General features: G+C 40.8%; 1 protein-coding gene across 3 annotated transcripts in view; it reads right to left on the bottom strand.

Moving 5' to 3' along the window:
- Positions 1-19,256, bottom strand: part of PSMD14 (proteasome 26S subunit, non-ATPase 14) — a 58,935-nt gene extending 39,679 nt beyond the window's left edge. Inside the window, exons 1-4 of one of the 3 annotated variants that reach the window (XM_035132487.2) lie at positions 19,092-19,256; positions 18,795-18,889; positions 14,691-14,774; positions 12,163-12,215 (exon numbers count right to left, since the gene is read on the bottom strand). In XM_035132487.2, the coding sequence (XP_034988378.1) occupies positions 12,163-12,210 (48 nt within the window). In that variant the 5' untranslated portion in view covers positions 12,211-12,215; positions 14,691-14,774; positions 18,795-18,889; positions 19,092-19,256. Of the gene's footprint in view, positions 1-12,162; positions 12,216-14,690; positions 14,775-18,356; positions 18,755-18,794; positions 18,890-19,091 lie in introns of those variants that run through there. The other 2 variants (XM_035132478.2, XM_035132497.2) reach the window with 2 other exon arrangements.
- Between the last annotated feature and the right edge of the window lie 984 nt (positions 19,257-20,240).

Here is a 20,240-nt window from a genome sequence, read left to right as displayed (position 1 = left end):
TTCCCCAACCTATAGCAGAGGCCAGTATGCACTGCCCTTTAGCTCTGCAGTCCAAGGGGGATGAGAGATTTTTTCCCCCTTTTGTTATCATATCTATTAGACTGGGAATTTGAAGGCAAGGATTGGCAACTTTTAATTTATGACTAGTGCTTACCACCACTGGGTTGCATCCAACAAAGTCTTTGTGTTGGTGCAAGGACTTCCACTTTCACAACTAGCCTTGCGCACCTCCAAATCTGCTCCACAACAGGGTACAGAAAAAGGAAGGCCAAGTCCCTAGGCAGAAGTCATGGCACTAACCAGATGACGTAACTGGATACAACCCATTATCATCAGCTGGAATAGTGTGAAAAACCAACATCCTGAAGATAATTTGGAGTAAGTAACTTGTGCAAAAGATGTATGTGTCTGTGTGTATAAAAAGAGGCGCTGGAAACTGAAAAGGGGGCAAAGGAGAATAATGGGTCTTGGTTGAACATTTTCTCAAGGACAGAAACTATTTGTAGTATGAGATCTAGGGGGCAGTAGCACGGAAGCAAGGAAAGGAAATTGTAACTTCTTGTCAATGGCCTATACAGGGGTGCACAACCTGCGGCCCTCCAGATGTTGTTGGACTACACCTCCCATCATCCCATATGCTGGTTGGGGCTGATGGGAGTTGTAGTCCAGAAACATCTGCAGGGGAGCAGGATGTGCACCCTTAGCCTACAGAGACCTCTATCACACCATACCATTGTCCATGCCTTTGGGCCACCAATGTCCATTACATAATCCCAAACCTTTTGGGGGTAAAACTGCAACAGTTACAGTGGTACCTATACTTACGAATTTAATGCGTTCCGAACACACATTTGTAAGTCGAAAAAATTTGTAAGTCGAATCACATAGGAATGCATGGGGAGCAAAAATTCATAAGTCGAAGCAACCCTATCTAAAAATTCGTAAGTAGAAAAATTTGTAAGTAGAGTTATTTGTAAGTAGAGGTACCACTGTATTTCTATAGCCTCTTGAAAAAGCTCAGAATATCCGCTAAATATTCTGATTTAATCAATCTCTCAATTGATACTTATACTACATAGTACTATTGACGTTTATAGCAACTCAGTTAAGAGTGCTACTTTTTAAAAATTCAACTTTAATGCCTGTTTATGCCCAACGCTATTGCTGCAGTCAGCTAATACTAAAATGTGAGTCGTTCAAGAATTTCACATTTTTACCTGAAGTGGAATGACACTTTCTACCCTCTAGGCCCTTCACACATTGCTGCTTTGCCCTCAGTGGTGTTCACAATGTTCCTTAATTTAGCCACAAGTTGTCAATATGCATGCACACACACTACCCCTGCCTCTACGTACTTTGTTAGAACTGCTAAAGAAAATATCCCTAAGGTACTTTACATAGCAAAAGTGCAATGTACTCAATCAGTCAAAATACAGACTCAATACATCCTACTCTCAAATATTCTAATTGATAGAGAACTACTATACAGTCGTACCTCGGGTTACGACCACCTCGGTTTGCGAACAGTTCGGGTTACGAACTGCGCAAACCCGGAAGTGTTTTCGCCGCGCGCACACGCGCATAAGCCGCGCGCGCGCGATCGCGCGATTTGCGCATGCGCAAAGCGCGAAAATCGCAAAAATCGCGCTTTGCGCATGCGCAAAATGGCGGCGCCCATCGCGCTCGGTTTGCGAACTATTCGGGTTACGAACTGCGATCCGGAACGGATCGCGTTCGTAACCCGAGGTATTACTGTATATCAATTATACTTCCTTCAGTTTGCTTAGTGTGGCTACCCTTAAATGTTGCCAATGTGGATACATTTTCACATTTACTTAAAAAACAAACAAAATGCATTCAACTGTATATGGACATATGATTGCAATCCCAAGTGCAGTCTTGTATTTAAGGACAAGCTTTATAGCCAGAGATGCAAGGAATTGCTGAGCAAGGAAGTGCAGTGGGTGGCTGCAGAAGAGACAAAGTTTCTGGTCCTCTTCTGACAGCACACTAGTACAGTGGTACCTTGGTCTATGAACTTAATCCATTCTGGAAGTCCGTTGTTGTTAAACCAAGGCGTGCTTTCCCTTAGCAGCGGGGGACCCAATTTGCAAATGGAACACACTCAACATGTTGTGCTTCCAAGGCAAAGTTCACAAACCAAAACACCTACTTCTGGGTTTGCAGCATTCTTAATCCAAGTTGTTCATAAACTAAGCTGTTCTTAAACCAAGGTACCACTGTAGCTGCTGTAGACTTCTTTACAAGGCTGCCCAATTCCATGGAAGGAATGTTAGTAACTTCCATAGTGACTAAATCAGTGGTGTCCAAACTTTTTTCAAAGAGGGCCAGATTTGGTGAAGTGAAGGGCCATGAGGGCCGACCAAAGTTCTTGAGCTTTTTAAAGGATTTTAGCCCAAAGTTGACGTTGTGGAGGTGTTTTTTTTAAGGGTTGAAGTTGTTGAGCTTTTTTTTTAGGATTGCAGTTGTCAAGGTTTCGAGGGTTTTTTTTACGATTTCAACCCAGGAAATAATAAACTGCCACAGGGGCCGGATTAAACCAACTGGATTAGGCCCCCGAAATGGACTTTGGACATGCCTGGACTAAATGCAGTGGTTTACAACCATAATCCGTTCCTGAGCTCCGTTTGTAAACCAAAACAGGTTGTAACCCAAGGCGCTCTTTCGCCAATGGGGCATCCAAACTTTTTTTGTTCATAATCCAAAAAAGGGGGGGGGTTGTAATCCAAAAAAGGTTGCAAACCAGGACACGCACTTCCGTGTTTGACGTGTTTGTAATCCAAAACGTATGCAAACCTAGGTACCACTGTAGCCTGAAAACCTACAGCAAAGACACAGTTGGTTGTGTTTTTGTTTCTGATACAAAATGCCAGAAATCTGAACAAGTATTTAAACCCATATTTTAAAATCAGATGAATTTAAATACTGAAGAATGGGGTCTAGAGAATGCCCTCTGAAAGTTGCAAGGAACACTGAACCTTCTTAAATCCATACCATAACCAATTCCTTTGCACGCTACTGTGCATATCTGTAAGCTTGTTAATATGTTAACAAAATATATCTATAAACCCCAAACTGTCAGGGGGCCTCATGCTGCCTCCCTTTTTACCTTCCAGCAATGTTAATGAAGGTGCATGCAGCCTGAACACTGAATTGTTAGATTACACATCAACCCTCATCTGCCAGTCATTTCCCATTCCAACCAGTAATCTACAAAGGTGACAAAAAGTAAATATACTTTTCTCCGATATACCAGATGCATCAAATTCCCCTGAGATTCAATGTGCTAACACCACCACCAAGGACTGAAACTGAGGCAAGCCTTTAATTTGGTCCTTTACTTTTAACTAAAATAAGCCATAAAAAAACAGAACTTCATTTTTTTAAAAAAAACCAACATTAAAGTTCTTTTGTACCCAATGCATACAAAGCAAAGGGGGAAAATCAATCCCGATTATACTTTTAAGAGGAGAAACAGATGCTTCTTCCTGACTAAACTGTCTTCCAAGTGTTAGTCAGTGAACTGACCTGCCTGCAGGGCAATCATATCAGTCGTAAGCCGTATCAATCATTTCTTTTAAGCCCTCGTTTATTAGAGAATGGAGGATTTAAGGTAGACTCACACTATTAAAAATCATTTCTTTTATCAACGTTTAGCAACATAAAATGCCTCCAAAAGCCTAAACGTGCAAAGATAACATAATCAGCTCACAAATCAATCAAATGGGGTTAACACGAGACGCTACTTTTCTTCAGGAGCATTCAGATATGATCCAGTTATAAAAACTGTGACTTTTCCTTGGGCAGCCCTTGTTGACTAAGTGTTAAAAAAAGGCATTTGCCATTATAACAGCATAAAACTAACGCCTCAGAGTGTTACCTACTCAGGCCTTTTAGCAAATTTGTTAACACTTTTAGGTATATTACTCCACCTTTCTCTTAGTGTGAACTGGTATCAATTATTTAGCCAGATTTATTATGTTATTAGAATACCTGCTGATTAATCATGAATCAGAGTGTTACTTTAGAACACTGCCCTTCACTTGCATCATGCATTTCTTCTCTTAAATACAAGAGATGCAAGATTAAACAACTGACAGAGCTACAAAAATGACCACCACCAACCTGGAGAGAGAAAATTGACACAGTACCTCAATCTGAGTATTGTCTTACTCCATCAGAGTACTTTAAAAGATTCTCATATATGGCCATGAACGTTTTAAAAAGTGGGACAACTAAAAAAAAAATCCAATTGCTGCCGAAATCAATACAAATGAGCTCTCCGCAGCTAAACTAAACTCTTACATGAGAGAGGGTGAGATCGGAACCAACTCCAACCTTTATTTTCACAATTAAAACGCCTTAAAAAATAAACACAACAAAACAGACACAAGCAAATGTACAACTATCCAACACTGTCATGTTTATTCTTACCCAGCAAAGTAAGAAAGGGAACCTTTTAATACTTAATTTTGTGAGTATTAAACAACTGGTGTGAAAAACAAGATGCATGTAAACTATTTCTACTGCCTCTGCTTCAATGACTAGCTGAGACAACCTGTTATAGGAGGTGTTAATTGGCAATAGGAGTGCAAGTCAGAAGCATGTTCCCCATCGTCCTAACCCAGCAAGGCTAGGTCATTAAAGTGGAAATGAATTCTTTCATGCTGACTTAACTCTTGGAGTGCAGATTTTCAGCTGTTACACCTACAGACAATTGAGTGTGTGTGTTAAACCACTCGCCTCTAAAGAAGAACCCCTCTATATCGTGTATAATTCATATTTATTATTCATGAAACTTATTCGTTAAAAATATGAATAAGTTTAAAGGGTTTTTAAAAGCATTAATGCATAGTATACCTCCCTATACGCAGTTTCAGAACAAAAGCAGTATGCATATATTTTAAGAGGCATTGCAATCTGTATATCTGGGAAGAAAGTGTAAGACATGTGGTTTTTCTTAACAAAGGTTAAATAATGCTAAAATCCCAAGGTAAAATTTGTGTTTAATCCCATCAATAGTTGTTAAAATCACCTGTACACTCCTATGCTTTTATCTCTGCTCATGTTTTATATTTGCAAGGCAGGGAAAAATTGGGTGTCCACGTATTTAGATATTTCTATACCACCAACACCATATGGTCACAGGGCAATGTTCACAGGGCAAACTCTACATATTTCTAAAGCCAATCAAAACATCAATACAAAGTAGACACAGCATAAACTAAAATGAGGAAAATCATGAAACAGCAATGGGTGCAATACAAAACTGCCGTCAAACAAGTTACACTTCACCTCCAACAGCTTGGCAAAAAAGTGTATCTTTACTTTCCTCCTAGAAGACTGTAATGGTGAGGTGAAACACATCTCAGTGGGAAGAACATTCCAATGTTTTGGAGCCGCCACAGATAAAGCCCTACTATGGGTCCTTGCACTGCTGATTCAGTGCTGGACAGGGACCATCAGATGGGCGTCAATGGCTGACCTTAAAGACCATGCTGGATTGGAAAAGGAGAAGGTGTTCAAAGTATAGTACACACATCTAAGCAATACCATATGCAGCCAGTGTGTGAGACTACAAGAATTGAGAAACAGAGATTTAGTTCAGATGCCTGCTCAGACATGAGGCGTTGGGCCGGTTGCTATCTTGGTGTCCAAACTCACTTGACAGTATTGTTGCAAGGAAACGATGGAGTGTGGGGGACATGCAAATCACATTAACTTGTTGGTGGAAAGAACCTCTACCTACCACAAAAAATAGTAGTGTCCAAAAAATACCTGTAGTTATTACCTACACACGGAATGTAGCAGTTAGATGTGCTCAGACACCCTTTTCAATTAATGCTTTACAAAAATGTTTTCTGAAATGAGATGTTCTACATCTTGCTAGAAATGTCCACTTTTGTTGTCCTTCAGAGCTAAGGATAGCTACATTAGCGCACTAGAGGAAGCCAACACACCAGAGTGATAAGCAGCAGACAAGTCATGTTTAATGTACCAAAGAAATCTAAAAAGGGCAATTCTCCAAGAGTTTTCAAGCATCAAAATACCATTCCACACTATGCAACACACTTAAAATGACTAGTCCCACTATTTGGCTCAGAGGAAAGAACTTAAGTCCATTTGCTTTTTCATGAGACAAATGTTTAGATGCCATCTGTAGAGATTACTGGTGGACAGTCATATGAAGGGAATTTACTTTCTGAAACATTTATAAGGAGACCGGAAGGAGCACTGAAGCTGACTGGAAACATATAGCACTGATATATTATTTCTAGAAATACTAGAATGTTCTAAAAAAATCCTTCCCCAGTCCATTAGAAGCAATTTTGTCAATATTATGTATACATGTATATATGAGATTCTCTGTTGCTCTAAAAAGCATATGATTACGTCAGAGATCCTGGAATACTGTTCATGTGTGCATTCTATAAAACTGGACATTATAAAGCTTAAAATCTTAGTTAAAATATCCCATGAGAATTGACAATTAATATGAACCTGCAAAAAAGTAAAACTTTACGAATGGGAGAATGCATACAGCTTGATACAGGGAACTCAACAAAATGTATGAAAAAAATATTGCCTGTGCTTTCAAAAGTCTACTGGAGGTTGCGTGTGTCTGATTCCTTGTCTTAAACAAAAAAACAACCTGATACTTGTATACTTTCATTGCTTGGATATTTTCAATATTTATGGAAGCTTTGTGATTTCCACTGCAGGGGACAAAGCCCTCAACCTTCCATGACATTTAACTCAGCTATTTCACCGAGAACACACAGAAGCCATTTTACCATAGGAGTGGGTGGGAGGGACTCATCTCACATCCTGCTGTATCTCAAGCTGAATGGGAGATGCATATTCACCCCATCCTCTCTCTGTGTGAGGAAGGCTCTGCATGCACAGGATCTGCTGGCTTAGCTCAAAACATAGGAAGAAGCAGGCAGGTTAGGAGCCAAGCACTCACTTTCCTGCTTTCCTCAATCTTCCAAAAGGTTGAAATCCTCTGCAAATTTTTGGGGTATAGGAAATGTAGAGGAGGAGACAACTTATTTTCCTGCCCTTTCCCACTAAAGGGGTATCAATACAATAGGCTGCTTACAGGCATTTATTTTTTCAGAATCTTGAACTGATTCAATGATTGAGGTAAGGTACCCAGTGTTCTTGATGATGTGATAGCCTGTTAGAAAAGGAGAAAATAGTAATATCCTGACCCCAAGATTTCCTGATGATCACTACTAAGCCCAGTTCAGGAATGCAGAGTTCCCAGCATGAGAACAGATGCTGCTTAAAGTTTTTCTTTATGCCCTCCCTCACATATCTTGGCTTTTTAAAGAGGTTACTTGAGGGAAGAGGTGGACCAACATACTTCTGCACACCTCTCCTCTGGGCTTTTCATTAATGCTTTAGAACCTGATCATGCACACATTGACTCAGGAGTCAGTCCCACTGACTGAGGAATATGCCACATTAAATTAAATTAAATTAGAATTGGCATAGGATTGCAAGCCATATCTGAATGGGTATGGGTGACCGAAAACATTGTTTTTTAACATCACTTCTGCCATACTCTTCTGCTGCACTAGCAGCAGAGCTTACAGGAAATTAACGACACCCCTGAAACCCTTAAAAATAATAATAATCAAACAATAGAACATGAAAAAGAAACTTTTAAAAATATATGCCTGGTAACCACAATGCCAGGATGCAAGTTCCTGAAGTGTAGGAAAGGCCTAACGCGTTTATGGTTCAAGATAAGTTAGAAGAATGCTTGCCTTCAGATTTTTCAACAGATCGTTCATCTGTCATTGTAAAACACACAAAGGGAAACAGTCCCTGTGAGTTCAACTTCTACATACATTAGATCAGCATGTACAATAGGATTTTTAGATCAGTGGCAGGTCTCTTAGGTGCTACAGGTTTTATCAATGAGTTCTTTTTTAAAAAAGAAAAAGAAAAGGAAAGAGTTTCTACAGAATCAAACAGTGCAGCACTTGAAACCTCTTTCAAAGTGACAGTTTTCAAGTGCCATGTACAATGCCCTAATCTGGAAGTGTCCCAGCTAACCCATCTGATCAACAATTTCACAGATGGAAGCACTTGATGCCTAATTGGCAAGCCCATTATTCAAACAAAATAGCTATTTGCAATTCTTGCTTCTTTATTTCCAGTTGAAGTGCTAACGCGGCTAAGAGACAGGTCACCCCTCCCCCCCCCTGCTCCTTTCTAAAAGAAAGTGGTCCACCTTTAGATTTATTCCCAGAAGACACCACTTAAAAGCACCCAGCCAAAATTGCAATAAGCAAATATGGCAAGATGCTATATTCTGCATTCAAGGACAGACTTAGCTGGCGTTGCAGTTACTCTTTTTGAGGGCTGTATACAGTGTTACTCTGGGTTATTTACCCACCCACCCGCATCATCATGTCACCAGCTGTCAGTGCTATTGTGCACTAGAAATGACATTTCAGAATTCAGAAAAGGAAATGCAGTGAGAAGAAATGTTTAATTTACATTAATAAATTATATCAGTAAATTCCAAATCCTTAGTCAACACAAGGTAATTGTATAGTTACCCCCTATAGCCCAGGTGTAGGCTAATGGAAGATAGGCATTTACTGGTAGATGTCTAGGTGGTTAGCAATATAACAGCAAGGGGCTCTGGCTCCAAATTGTTGGAACAGCAGAAAAAACAAAACAAAAAATCTTTTTCCATCTAAATGAGGCTGCTGATATTAAGAAAGCAGATCAGGGGTGGATTTTGATGTGACAGGAACGCAGCTCAATTCACTACAGGTACTGAAAACACATTACTAGGTTCTGAATGCACTCAGAAGCAGAATCATTTTTTAAATCCTCATTGTGTGTCTATTGTACATGGCTCCTGTTAGTAATCTTGGGGTTCTAGGAAAAAAAAACACAAAGTAGGCCTGCCAAGCCTAAATCATGCCCACTCCTGCTGCAACCCACTGGAGAAATCCCTCATCTGTCCTGTACACAAAAGACATGAGCAAACATGGCTGTTGACAACACAAATCTTTCATTATGAAAGCAATCAGTCTTATTTTTAAGAACTGGTCTCCATACTGCTCACTGGAAAGAATGGGTATGAGACAGGCCCAGGTTCTCAGCCACAATTCCACCTTTTGTAAGGCAGGAAAAATGTTATTCATTAAATTTATATCCTACTCTTCCTTCCAAACAGGGCTCACGGCAGCTAATATAAGATTCAGTGATGCTGCATGCAATCAACCACTTTGATGTTTTTTTTATTTTACAACCAAGCAGTATATAAATTTTATGAAATTGATAAGTAAACACCCAATAATTAAAATGACCAATATAAAAATGACAGCGCCCAAATGCACCAATTCCCTGGCCAAACAAAAATGATTATGATCTTCTGCATGTGGTCGTTAAAAGAAAAATATCCAAGGTGGAAAATGTTGCATTTATTAAACTTTCAAAGGAAGAAGCTATTTAAGGGGCAGATGTGCTCCAACACTTATTTATTCTATTGTACCTCCCCTATACACTCAATGTATCTCTTTAAAATAGAGTCATCAGAGGCAGTCTGAATTACTTTAAAGTAAAAATAGGCAATCTCAGGCCTGGGGACAGAATGTGGCTCTCCAATCCTCCCAACTCCCCTCAGCCACGTTACCTACAAGCTCTACTTTTCAGCTTCGTGCTTTTGCCTGGCTGGACTGTGCTATTTCTGGTGTTTCTTGCTTCCCTGGAAGGAGGATGTGTGAGTGCAGAAACTAGCTTAGTGCCTTAATGTAAAATTTACAGTAGTTGCCTCATCCACTGTTGCTTCTGGCTCCACCCTCCCCTGGCATGTGATCACTGGAGCATTTGCCAAAAGAGAATGTGGCCCTTGGCCTGAAAAAGGTTGTCGCCCCTCAGAGGTGAAAGGCCCTTTCTTTCTCCAAGGAAACAGATAATGGCCACATTGAGACTACTACCCAAAGACCAGTTATTGGTGATCTTAGTTTGCAAAGAAGCTATGATTTGAGGAGAATATGCAAGCCCAAGGTTTATCTCTACTTACATACAATCCTCTAAGCCAGAGCTTTCCAAACTGTGTTGCAACACCTTAGTGCAGAGGTTTTCACCCCTGTGGAGCCCAGTTATGTCACCCCTTGCCTGCAGACCCTCAGTCCTTTTTGAACACACCCTTGTGGAGTGTTCCTCAGCCTCCTCTCTTCTCCCCTCTCCTTGGCAGTCCTCTGTGACTACAGCTGCCCCTCCTGGTCTCTGAGCTGCCCCCCCCCCACTCCAAAGAGAGGTGCCTCCTCACAAAGGCCTGGGAAGCACCCCCTGGCCAGCCCCAAAGGCACCATTCACCTGGGGAGCTTGTAACCAGGGCTGCTGCGACAAATAGCTGGGCAAGCCTTTAGGAGGCAGAGATGCAAGAGGGTATCAGAGGAGGGAGGGAAGGAAAGAGGGACAGAGGCCAGTGTTGCCCGCAGCACCCCTGACCACCATTCAAGGCACCCCAGGGTGTCATGGCACACTGGTTGAAAACCACTGCATTAGTGTGTCTGCTGCAGTCTGTAGGTGTGTCGCGCGAACGGTCCCCACACTCCTCCCAGGGTTGGAAAGGGGTTAAACCTAGTTTACTAGTAAAAATGAATTACTGTGTCACAAAATGATGCATGCCTAAAAAGTGTCACCAACATGAACACTTTGGAAAGTTCTGACCTAAGCCAGTAATTCCCAGTAATTGGAACCCACTGCGACTAGAAGTTCTACACCAGAGTTATTTTCCTATCTTGAATGTATCCTCATTTATCACTCCTCTCCATTTACCTGGCTACCTGGAGAGTTCAGACCAAACTCAAGCCAAGAGACCCCACTCTCAAGCATCACATGAAAATATCATGCATAATTTTTCAAACAGGTATTCTGCTATCATTGTCTCTCCCTCTAATGGAGAACTATTGCTAACAACAGTTTTGCTTATTTGCCTTTTTCATCATGAAATTGTTTTACAAAACAGGTCACCAGAACAGAACAAAAAATTGCAATGCAATTTTATAATAAACTGAGTCACAGGAATTAAGTTTAAATGTGTTCTTTTCCCTGATTTGGTGAGAGAAGGACCATTACAATAGTTACAAAGCCTCTAACCTTCTTCGTTTCACTCTAAGGAGAAATTCTTATAGATTCTAAGGAGAAATTCTTATAGCCTAAATGCACATCTGTTGGAAATTATAAAGTGATGGAATTTCAAGCTTAATTTAAATTAAGATAGGCTTGAAAAGAAATTGCTACGGACTTGGTTATCAATATGCCAGTAGGCAGCAGTGATAGAAACATACATGGAAATCATTGCAAAAAAAGACCTCAGGACTTTTTAAGGTATGGCATTTTGTTGTGAGAGAGAATAAAGTACATTGGGTGGAAAGTGTCGGAGGCTTTATTGGAGGAGCTGTTATTTAAAATAATCATCTTCCTGCACCCAAAAACAAGCATTAAGTTGCAGTACCACAGATCTATTTCCTTACACACAGCAGTTAGTTTTCAATGTTTTTAATTTGTACTATGGCTATGGTGATAACCATGAGGTCTGTGTAAACTAGGTCTGTTCACGTTTCCATTGCATCATATGAATGAAAATTGAACTACTGTATCATCACTGACTAAGCCAGGAAGGTTTTATTTGCAACTTGTTTTCCACTGCTGGATCAGATTTTGCCAATTCATCATCTGTGAACATATGATCCCACACGACTAACAAAAATATCCTACAACTTCACACATTGCGTACAGACAAATTATGTTTGGAAAGTTAAGATGGTGCAATAATTTACACTGATGTATCAGACAAAGCAGGCTTTTGTGTATGAAAGTTCAAGCCATAATAATCATGCTTTCACGTTGACACAAGAAACCCTGTTGCTGCTTTTGCTGCAAGAAACATACACAGCTCCCCTTCAATAATTCATATACAATAATGTTCACTCAAAACCATGCAACAGTACACCCTCTTCTTTGCACTTACCGTATTTCAACGTTCTGCGGACGTTTGATCATATTGGGCTTTTTGTTTTAAGGTTAAAAGTAAGACTTTAGGAGATACTGTATAATTAAAACTTTTTAAAATTTAATTAACATAATGTACTGTATACTAACCTGTCCCAGACCAGGCATACCTCCTCCAAGTCGTAGAAGTCTATCCATGTTTTCTAAATAAAAGAAACAAAAAGAAAGCATACCTAGATTCTGATCTGTTTACTAAATTGTTCCCCATATAATTCACCTTCAGTCACTCAGTATGTCAAAAATATTGGTAGTAATTACAACACAACATCAGACTTCCTGTTAATTAACACCACATATTAATTCAAGAAGCTGTCTTCCATACTAATTAACAACCTTACTTTAACTGCATTGGTTTTGGGTTATCCCTGGATTTGAAAAAGACAAGCATTTCTTGTTTTTTATATATATAGCATTTGCAAAAATCATTGACATTCTCCTCTCACCCCACTTACCTGAAAAAGCATCTGCATAGCAAAGTAAACAAAACTCATCACCAGTATAATAGGATTCCCATCAATTTGTCCAGAACGCATAAATATAAAAATAATTCAAAAGTGAAATTTTTTAACATCCTCATTAGTAAGTTCTGTTCTAATTAACTTACAGCTTGTCAGTTAGCATCAAAACTACATGTGAAAGACGCTGAACAAATTATAGATTTCTGAATTAGCATCAAAAGCTTTTCTTAATGAACTCATTACACCAAAAGAATGCTGTAAACATTAAATGCCTTTAGTTAAAATACTAAGGGCTACAGTTCTGTACATTTCCAATCTTGTTAAATGCGGAAAGATTAAGCCATCAGCATTCTACCATTTGCTATATTGATCTAGTCCTAACCTATCTCCAGGTACAACATGTCAATACTAGGTTCTGAAATCCTGAATATCTTAAATTAAAAGCAAGCATGCATTAAAGTGCTCAGAATGGCTCAACGTCCTGAGCCAAGGCTCAACAGGCTCTAGCGCCAGAACTTAAAAGAGGCAGAACGTCTCTCTCTCTCCACTATCAACAGAGTCCCCAAGATGAGTGGTAAAGGCTTCCAGGGCAGAAGGCATGCAACAGGGGTGGATAACCTCTGGCGTACAGGCCTAGTTTGGCCCACTAGGCTTCCCTATTTGGTCCGCGAGACAGCTGCAGTCAAGCCACACCCACCTGCCCTACACCTGATGTCATATACCTGTATATGATGTCTGCTGAAGAGCTGCTTGAATGAAAGACTTTGCAAATTGCTTTGTCCAGCGCTTAAATTAATGAATGTTAGTGCGTCAGTGAGCTGTGGTTAGAGATTTGGAAACAAAGGTGTAAAAGGGGCACCCTCTAACAATCACCTGGTGACCAGTTAAATAGAGCCTCTTAGAAGGTGCACTAGGAATGCCAATCTGCACACACAGTCAAAGGAGGTTTGCTCTAACTGACAATCACCTGGCTGAGGAGCACAACAACTTCTTTCAAGTTTGACAGGTGGATGGTATTGCTCCAATCTAAATCCCTCCCTTGGCATATAACTTCAAGCAGGCCTAGATAATAGCATGGGGTGGGGTGGGGTGCACTAAGAACATCTCTCTAGATATGCTTGCTCTAGATCTGACCTAAGAATATGATGGGATTTAAGAGACAGGGATCCTTCAATACTTCATCTACTGATTGCTACAACTTCTCTCTTCCTCTTATTCAGGTGTCTATATAGTTGGTAAGAATGTAATATGCAATTTGCCCAAAGTGTTAAGCTACCTTTTGGTCTGGTTCCTATTAATTTCTGAATGAGTAGATAAATACAGTCAAGGGGTTCTTTATGCAAATGTGAGCTCCAACATGTAGATAAAGCTCCCACATAATGCAAATGTGGCCTTTCAACAACTTCAGTATCAGGGCAGCTCTAAACACCACCATCTGCACCTGAATGAAGCTCCCCACCACCACCACTGTAGCTCCAGACTGACTATAATTGCACAAAAGCTCCATGATGGAAGCTTTGGAGCAAGCCAACAAACTTCAATATTACATCCAACATTTAACTCATTTAACTTAACTTTTATGGCGAGAAAAGTTTCTAAGATTTAATAATTTTAGTGAGAAAAGAACTAGCAGTAAAAGACCACTGGCTTTCAAAGTCACTTAAACCATAGGTGCAACATGGAACTAGCTTTCTAATGCAGACAAACGTTCGCTGAAATACTCATTAATCAACTGATTATTGATACTTGCAAAGTGGTGGGCACAGGTGATTGATGGTACCTGCAAACCCTCTTTTGGCCCTGCTGCAAGTTTACCTGTCCTAGATTAGGTGTAGGCAGGTGGCTATGGCTTGGCCAAAATGGCTTAATTATACCCGTGGGCCAGAAGTATCTCGCTGCTGTTTATCTCACTGCTGCTCTAGATAACATAATTATGTTCCTAAACAATTTAAGTAACACACAGCCAAACATCTAAAGCAGGCATGGCCAAACTTGGCCCTCCAGATGTTTTGGGACTACAACTCCCATCATCCTTAACTAACAGGACCAGTGCGTCAGCGATGATGGGAATTGTAGTCCAAAAACATCTAGCGGGCCAAGTTTGGCCATGCCTGATCTAAAGGAATAACTGGATCTATTCTATGTTTACCTTGTACTCACCTGGTTTTATGTTCCTTTAAACAACTCTCTTCCTGATCTCAGCTGGATGTCCAAATTCTAGCGTAGGTAAAGCTTAATTCCAACCTAAACAGAAGGAACAACTATTTAGAGTAAGAGAGCATTTGCACTTCTTTAAGTATTCAGTGCTCATATATACAGTATAGTCAATAGCATTGTTAGAAACTAGGATAGAAAAGCCATTTGCCACATGGCTCCTGAAACCTAGGTTATGGGCCCCACAACAGGATGTCTAGCCACATTTTTTTTCCAATTCAGTCACACTTTCTATTTATTTTTTTTGAAACACATGAACTAATACACAGTTCACATCAGTGACACATTCTTAATCATATTTTTAAAAGCAATTCTTAATTGGACAACACAAACATAAATGGGGCTCCGCCCCTGCAATAGTGGCCAAAATCATGTTATTTGAATTAATTAATATTTACAAATACTGGCATATTTTTAGCGCGTGCGTGCGTGCGCGCGCACACACACACACACACATATGGGAGAGGCAAAGGGAAGGTCAGCCAGTGACCTCACTTGTGGGGCAGGAAGAGGCAAAGCGGCACACTGTCATGCCCGCAGTGGCAGCAGCTGTCAGTGCCAGCCTGGTGAGGTGACCGACACTTCCCTGTACAAGCAGCAGCGATCTAACTTGTGTGCAGGGTGGGGAGGCATTTCTCCTGCGCCCTCAGTCATCGGTGGCAGCGATTTTCCTGTGTCTCAGTCGCCACACATGGTGCCAAGGCTTCTCAAAGTGCTCACAATCTGCTAATCCCTGGTCTCAAAATGCACCTGGAGCTTGGCTAATTTCAAACCCTGGGCAATTGTAGTGTTTATTTTTAAAGTACAGGTGGTGACAAATTTGTGCGCAATCAGTAGGAAAGGGTTTTATGATCAAAGAACGCTAAGAGAAAGATGCATATTGTATTTAAAATAACAAATGATGTTCCAATACACTCAGCTTTATTTCTTTTTCTTTTCTTTTTTAAAACATATTTTTATTAAAGATTTCTTGGTTTACAAAAGTATGTGTAATGTCTCTTATTCAAGCTTTATTTATTGATACGCATATCAGTTTAATGAAGAGCTGTGTGCAGAAATATTTTTAAGCTAATAAAAAAACCAGAATTAGCTAATACATCCTGAAGGAACTCTCCAAGCACAAGCTAACTGCTATATTACCCATGAAAACTCTTCCTATTGTCCACATGAATCATGTAACCTTTTCCTATTGTCCACTTGAATCATGTACCCTTATCTCTTATTATCACATTTATAGGTGCTAAATACCAATTTGATTCAACTTGGCAAATTAAAATTATCTATTTAGCAACACAGAGTAGCCATTGTTAAAACATATCAACAATTATATAATGGACTTTGAGATTGCCACAATACAGTGGTACCTCGGGTTACGAACTTAATTTGTTCCGGAGGTCGGTTCTTAACTTGACACCGTTCTTAACCTTAACCGCGCTTTTGCTAATGGGGTCTCCCGCTGCCGCCGGCACACGATTTCTGTTCTCATCCTGGGGCAAAGTTCTTAACCCAAGGTACTACCTCCGGGTTAGCTGAGTTTGTAACCCGAGGTACCACTGTATTTAAAATTGAGGCTCCAGGGCTGATTGAAGGAATACTGTAGCAAACTTTATCATTCTGCCCTCCACACAGATTCAGTGTTACATACAAGTGGTACCAACCCTTAAGGAAGCTCTTAAATCCACTTTGAAAAACTAGTTTCATTATTGTCCTCAAAGCATGTTTAGGAGCACCCCGTAGGTCATTTTAATCTTGGCTGGCAACTGTCACACAATGCAGAACCCATTTTATTTTATTTTATTAACGATTAAGTGGTATATAAATACCTTAAATAAAATGGTAACATTTCTAAGTGGTGTTTACCAGATGCAAGGTGAAAGATTTGCAGGCTTTACAGATCAATCCCTAAATCCAAGTTAATTGTAAGTATGCACCAGTCCCAAGAAAATGTTGGATGCAAGCCTTTATTAGCCATTTACAGTAGTTAAACATTGCATGAAAGCTGAAAAAGCATTTTTCACATTTTCATATGGGCAAGTTTTTTGCAGATGGATGCTGTTGAAGTGCCAAAAAAAATTATAGTTAATGAACAAGTACACCAGGAGTTCTGCACAAATGCAACAGGATCTCCAATTATCATAAATATTTGTATTTGCAAATATGTATGCATAATGCAGTATTGTTTTAATAACTATTCCAATGCAAAAATGCTACTTAGAATTTTAAGCTTGGGGGAAGCGTTGCCAAGAAAACAATGTAAACATTCTACTATTGGTTTTGTCAAACATTCTATTAATAGCTAGTTATACATTCTTTAATAGGCTACAAGGTCCACAAACCCATTTTTCAATTAACTTCAACACCTACCACATGTGTATATGAGCATTCTCTACCCAGACATTCTGGGATGACAAGAGAAAGCTATCAATTATGTACAATAGAAAGAGACAGGGGGTCCCCCACCTGGTACTCAGATTTCTCTTGATTTGAACTCAACTGCTACCGGTAGACAAGAGAAGGCACCTTGCGCTTTTTCCTGACACGAACTGCCAAGGCATTTCCAAATAGTGCAGCATGAAACCAACTCACATTAGAGTTTTGGATCGTATGAAAGGACTAGCTCCTTGATAAATATGCAGCATAACTGAGTTACTTGTAAAAACAAAATTGTTGATTACAAGATCCAATGCTACACATAAGGCAATTATCTAGTTTGGGCTAATTTTGTTGTTAAATATTTGTCTTGCTTTTTCCATCTAATTTCTTCTGTATGTCCCTTATTTTTTCACAGAAGATGCTAAGCATGAACATTTTATATTAAAAATGCAAACAAAAACAAAAAAGTGGTTTGTTGTAGTTAATATACTATAGTCAAAGAATATAACATTTGCTAACAATCACTAAGCTACTACATTAATTTCATTACTCTGCAGATGGGAAACCACAAGAAAACATAAGAATAATACAAAATTATTACAATGACTGGCTCATCTTGAAGTGTGAACAACTGTATAGGCCTCTAGCCGCTAGCATAAAGGAATAACTTGCATTAGAAGGACATAGGGTCTCACACAAACATATCTAAATAGGGGAATCGAGAGATTACACATATTATAAAGCCCTTACAAAATGTATAAACTACTATTCTTTCTTCTCAATAAAAAACATACAGACAGTAAGATATAACAAACAAAAGCTTTGGTACACAACTCACAGCTACAGTGGTGCAGCAGTTAAAAATAGCTATATATTTTTTCTTTTAAAAGATGGGACTACTACCACCACAGGCAGTTATTGGGTTCAGAGTTCTTATCAGAGGCAGCAAGAGATCACTGGACTGCATCCTCAGTTCAGGTCCTTTTAACAGCACCCCTCAGTAAAACTTCCACACATCACACATGATTCTGAAAAGGACCTGAAATTATGGAAACACCCCACAAGTTCAAAGCAGCATTTTGAACTTGGGAGGCCGACAGCCCTCTACGTTAACAGGACTTACTCCCAGGGTACCTGGGTGCAGAGCTGAAGACTCAACACGTCCCTCTCACCTCAGGGTTTTAACCCCCTTTTTTCCTAGTACTATCCGTGGCAGAGAAAAATCAAAAGTTTGACTACCTTTCCTTCCGTCCTTCTCTTGGCAACAGCTTTAGATCAAGAAGAAGAAGATAGAAAGAGACCGTAGCCAGAGATTATGATGGCATAGCCAAGCCCTACACGTTCAAACAGAGTAAGTCAGCGATGGTGGATTTGTATAAGCAGGGCTGGGGAAAACGTGACCCCCATGATGCTGCTAAACCAACGGTGGGTGGGAGGGGTGTGGGTGTATGTATTCATGTGTGTGTACACATACCTACGTGTGTGTGTGTAGGCCACCCCAAATATACATTTTCTAATGCAGGCCACAATAAATAAATACTTTTACACACACACACACACACACACACACACACACACACACACACATCTATATTTGGGGAGGCCTGCATTAGACCAGCAAAAGGCTCATGACCCAGTTTTTAAACAATCATTAACAACAACATATATACCCCCCACCGAAATTAGAAACCCGAGTTCCGATGGGTCAGAGAAGCACGCCGGCCTTTGCTTCTGAACTGCGTCTTTCGCAGCCGCCTCTGTTGTTTTAGATCCTGGAGATCAAGATAAAAAGCAAAGTAAACCTGACGAAGTCGCCAGCGCCCCCTTGGCTCGCCTGCAACTCCCATGGCGCCGCCCCTCACCCCGCAGCTATCGGGTCATGCTGGTAGGGGCCTGAAAAGGGGTTTCGTGAACCCAACGAAGCCCGGAGGGCAACCATGCCAGCTACTGCCCGCGCGTGTGAGGGCGGCCTACCTGCCGCTCGAGCCCTTCCGTCTCCCCGACAGCCGCCGCTCGCCGCCTTCCGCTCAGCCGGGCCGCGATGAATCAGCCCGATTCATTCAAAGCCGGCGCACCGTCCCAGGCCTTCCCCCTCACGCCTTGCACTCTCAACAGCCTTCCCCCGAACACTTCCGGAGGCCAAAGGGCGACACCCGTCTTCGGCTTCCTCCCTAGGCTTCCGTTCCACGGCGGCGGCCAATAGCGCGACCGAACTCGGAGCCATGGCGACGGGACGTCCCGCCTACGCTGACTCCCTTTCGCCGCTTCAGCTGCTTCTCCGGCAACGCCCCGCCTCCTGGGTTGCCCCTAGCTTCGTGGCCTCAGCGCTGTTGTTCCCTACCTCCCCCTCACAACTCGCCTACGGCGTGCAACGTGAGCGCGTTTGACCGTGTGTTGGTACGCGCGGGACCCTGATTGGCTACGATACCCAGCGCGTGCCTGTTTTATGGTTGCTGTTGTTTTGAGACTCACTCCCGCCTTTATCTATCTATCTACGCGGTATCCGCACATGGCTCTTCCCTCTCCAAATAATCCTGGGAATTGTAGTTTCTTAAGGGTTTTTGGAATCGTAGCTCTGTGAGGGGTTTTATTTATTTATTTATTTAATCAGTCATTCATTCAGTGTTTTTTTTCTGGGGGAACGTAAACATTTTGTGAATCTTTGTACTTTTGTCCATTTATTTATTTCTCCTGATTTGAACTATAAAATGCTGATTTTCTTGAGTCAAAATGAGAGTACCCCTAAACATTTTTTGGGGGGGGGGAAGCACTGCATTCATTCATTTATTTAATCTGCATATTGCTCTATACCCGCAAGTCTCAGGGTAGTTCACAAGATAAACTCATAGTATAAAAACAAAATACATATCATAAAAACAACCCAATAACACCCCCGCAACACATTTTAAAAGGGCATTGGATGTCTGTCAATCAAAGGTCTGGTTAAAGAGGACCATTTTTGCCTGGCACCTAAAGGAAACTACAGTACCCAGGAATCCTTGGGGGAAAGCAATGTGCTTCAATTGTCAGACCCTTAGTATTGTCAACACCAACTGGCAGCAGTTTTCCAGGGGTGTCTCCCAGTTCTTCCCTTAATTGAACCTGAGATCTTCTGACTGCGTG

Source organism: Zootoca vivipara, chromosome 1 (genome assembly GCF_963506605.1).
Source record: "Zootoca vivipara chromosome 1, rZooViv1.1, whole genome shotgun sequence".
Taxonomy (NCBI): domain Eukaryota; kingdom Metazoa; phylum Chordata; class Lepidosauria; order Squamata; family Lacertidae; genus Zootoca; species Zootoca vivipara.
Note: the sequence above shows the minus strand (reverse complement) of the source record. Positions and strands in the feature narration are given on the sequence as shown.